At 60.2% G+C, this 3398-nt stretch overlaps 1 protein-coding gene across 1 annotated transcript in view; it reads left to right on the forward strand.

Moving 5' to 3' along the window:
* P2RX1 (purinergic receptor P2X, ligand-gated ion channel, 1) overlaps nucleotides 1-3398 on the forward strand; it is a gene marked incomplete at its 3' end in the record, with an annotated part of 11761 nt that overhangs the window by 1581 nt on the left and 6782 nt on the right. Inside the window, exons 2-4 of the mRNA XM_008941342.1 lie at nucleotides 1962-2109; nucleotides 2643-2714; nucleotides 3088-3173. Of these exons, the coding sequence (XP_008939590.1) occupies nucleotides 1962-2109; nucleotides 2643-2714; nucleotides 3088-3173 (306 nt within the window). The remainder of the gene's footprint in view (nucleotides 1-1961; nucleotides 2110-2642; nucleotides 2715-3087; nucleotides 3174-3398) is intronic.

The following is a 3398-nucleotide window of genomic DNA, read 5'->3' on the forward strand; positions in this document are numbered from 1 at the left end:
GCCTGCTGTTGGCATCCCCCCACTGCCCGCAGCATTGCCTCTGGGTTCCTGGCTGTCCTGAGCCACAACGCTTGAGATTTCCTCTCTGAAAGCAGTTTTGGCAGGCAACTGTTTATTTATTTGCAATCCCAGACTCCCAGCGTGGTGGGGTTGGGAGGGACCTCTGGAGATCATCTCCTCCAACCCCCTGCTCCAGCAGCTCACCCACAGCTGGGTGCCCAGGGTCACAGCCAGGCGGGTTTGGGATCTCTCCAGAAAAGGAGATATTCCATTTTCAATATTCAGCTGAAGATGCTCAGTACTGAGCTATTCAGTATGGAATCACCCCAGCTTTGGCCCCCCGTGGCAGCAGGTGAGGGGTGCTGGTGGGACACGTGCTGACGTGGGGATGTGCCAGAGGGATGTGTGGCAGTGCCATGGGTTCAGAGGAGGGCAATGGGGCTGGCCCTGCCAAGGGACCCAGCAATGCTCTTGGGGAGCAGCTCTCCTTCCTGCTGCTCTGCTGAGATAAGGTGTTATCAGTGCTGGCCAGGCGAGGCTGGGCTCTCCCCAGCTGGATTTTGTTCCCTGGAAACCTCACCCGTGAGGACACCACGGGATGGGGCCAGCGAGGGAAGGGGGCTTGGTGACTCTGCCACACCAGGGAGTGACACCAGGGGACTTTTACCACCTGGCCAGGGCTTGAGGCAGCATCAGCAGCAGGCTGAGGAAGTGACGCCTTGCTCGCCACCACCGCAGCTCAGCAGCAGGGCAGGGGCCACATCCTGCCCTGCCACGGGGAGGCTGCGGCACTGCAGGGCGCCCAGGCCTGCGGTCACCTCTGCCAGGGAAGGATGAGGTGGCAGCAGCAGAGGCTCTGCTTGTGGCACGTTTAGGGAACCACTCCACCATGCTGCTGCCCAGCTCACAGCCTCCTGCGCACCCCGTGGGCACCGGGGAAGCTCCTCGGTGTAACCCAGGACGACCCTGTGCCTTGGAGGAGCAGTCAGAGCCAGGGCTCCCGGTGCTGAATTTCTGCCCCCATGCCCAGGGACCGGGGCAGATGCCACCCCTGAAGCCCCTGCACCCCCTCTCCTGAGACGCCGATGGGGCTGCAGCACCATTCCCAAGAGCACCCCCTGAGATCCATCACCCCTAGGGCAGACCTCTAGGCAGCACCTGGAGCTCCCCGGGTCCTGAGGGTGGGCAGAGGTGCCGGGCTGGCCTCGGGGGCAGCACACAACCTCTGTCGTGGCTGCTGGGACTGGTGCCTGCAGGGACAAAAACCAGATCTCTCCTTTTTTAGTGCCGGGAGCGCTCCGCGCCGCCCGCTCGCCCCTGTTTATAGTCTCCCTGAGCCCGAGTTAATCCAGCGGCAGCTTGTTTATGCCACAGCTTAAATAGTGTCAGGAGCTGGCCCTAATGGCTGGGAAAGGCAGGAGAGCCCCACGGGGGCCACCGTGGTGTCCCCACCCCTGCTCCCACAGCCCTCTCGCACCCGGGGCCGCGGCTCCGTGGCTTCCTTGGCCCTGGATGTGAGCTGTGAGCTGCTCACATGAGCTGTGTCCCCCCTCTCTCGGCCCTGGGGGGGCTGGTTTCTGGAGGGCACCTGTCAAGTGGGTCAGGATGGGCTGGGCAGGTTGCTGAGCTCAGCAAGGTGCAAACCTGCTGTAGGCATTGGTCCTGAGCAATGGGCACCCTGCCCCACCCACCTTCACATACCCTCAGCCACAAAACATGTCCCACTCCCCAAAATCAATCCCCCCCCGTGGAAGGCAGGTCCCACAGCTCCCACGTGCCTTGGGCAAAGGGTGGGAGAGCTCAGCAACGTGTCCCTCCTCCAGCTGGAGGAAATCTGGCAAATAAAGCCCCAGGTGAGAGCTGGTAGAGGAAGCCCCAGTTCGCAGTGATGAGCTGGGATTTGGGACTCCTGCGGAGGAGTGCTGGTGGCCAGGCTCACCCCACCCCTCTGCCCTGCCCAGGTGGGTTTTCCTCTACGAGAAGGGCTACCAGTCCCAGGACAGCATCGTCAGCTCGGTCTCGGTGAAGCTGAAGGGGCTGACACTGACCAACGAGAGTGTGATGGGGCCTCACATCTGGGATGTGGTCGATTATGTCTTCCCACCCCAGGTAAGGAGGTGGGTGGGTGGTTTAAGGGGGTTGCTTTGGTCCCAGCAGCTGCTTTTCCTCACGTTTTGGGGTGCACGTGGGCCCCTTGGGGTGGGATTTCCATGATGCAAACCACGCCGTGGTGTTCCTGTGATGGAAAGCAGGTTGGTCTTACCACAAACCTCTGCCCACACATCACCCCTAGGGAGAATTTGGGGCTTGGGACCCACCGTGGTTGTTGGGGCACTTTTGAGGCTACCTCCAAAAAAGATTAAGGCTCCTCTTGTGCCTCCAGATGAGCATCTCGGGCAGCAAGGGAGGTTTTTCACTGTCCCTGGGGCTGGTGGCACTGCAGCTCCACAGAGCCACCACCAGCTCCTTGAGCTGCAGCAGAGGAGGGTGGAGGACCCAAAGTTAGGGAGAAAGGTGCTGTTTGCCTGGCTATGCCCCCATGGTTTGGGTGCCCCACCCCTTGCCCCAGGGAGAAGCTCCTTGCAGAGACTCCATCAGAAAACGTTGTGCTGGCTGTGAGCTCGTTGGCTGTGTCTCCACAGGGGGACAACTCGTTTGTGGTGATGACCAACTTCATTGTCACCCCTGGACAGAAGCAAGGAACCTGCCCGGAGGTAAACACACCAGCTTCTTTCAGCAGCCTCAGCTTCTGTATTTGGGGAGGGAGGCATCTGGGAGGGGTTTTCCTGGCATTAAGAGTCTAAAAGCCTGAGCCTGGCCCCATTTTACTCTTCCTGACTTGCAAGTCCTACATGAAGACTTTTATTCTGCTGGAAAACAAGCATCCATTTCAGTGTTCTCCCCTGTGGGAGATGATCAAGCAGAGCAGACTCAAAGCTTAAATAAAAGCCTCTGCTTGGAGTTTAAAAACCTAAATCCCCCCTTTTCCTGCTACCCCTGGGCACCCTCGGCTGGGAGGAGGGGACCCCTGCTGGGGAGCGGGGCCAGGAGCCGCAGGGGGGATGCTGAGAATCTCTCTCCAAACAGCTGCCGGAGGCGGGGCTCTGCTCCCGGGACAGCGACTGCAGCCGGGGCACCTACAGCCGCCAGGGACAAGGTACAGCCAGGGCTTGGTGCCCCCTGTCCTGCTGGGGCTGGGGGGGCTGGCAGGGGGAAAAGCCTCTGGTGTGCTGGGAGAGGGTCCCACTCGAGCTGATCTTCTTCCGAAAGGTCTCTGAGCTGCTAAAAGCTCTGGCAGTGAGAGGTTAGAAGCACAGAACCTCTAAGGTCATCAAGTCTGACTGCCAGCCCAACACTCCCATGGCCACTAAACCAACTTCTGAAATACCATGTCCACG

Source organism: Merops nubicus, unplaced genomic scaffold, assembly GCF_000691845.1.
Source record: "Merops nubicus isolate BGI_N331 unplaced genomic scaffold, ASM69184v1 scaffold18575, whole genome shotgun sequence".
Lineage (NCBI taxonomy): Eukaryota > Metazoa > Chordata > Aves > Coraciiformes > Meropidae > Merops > Merops nubicus.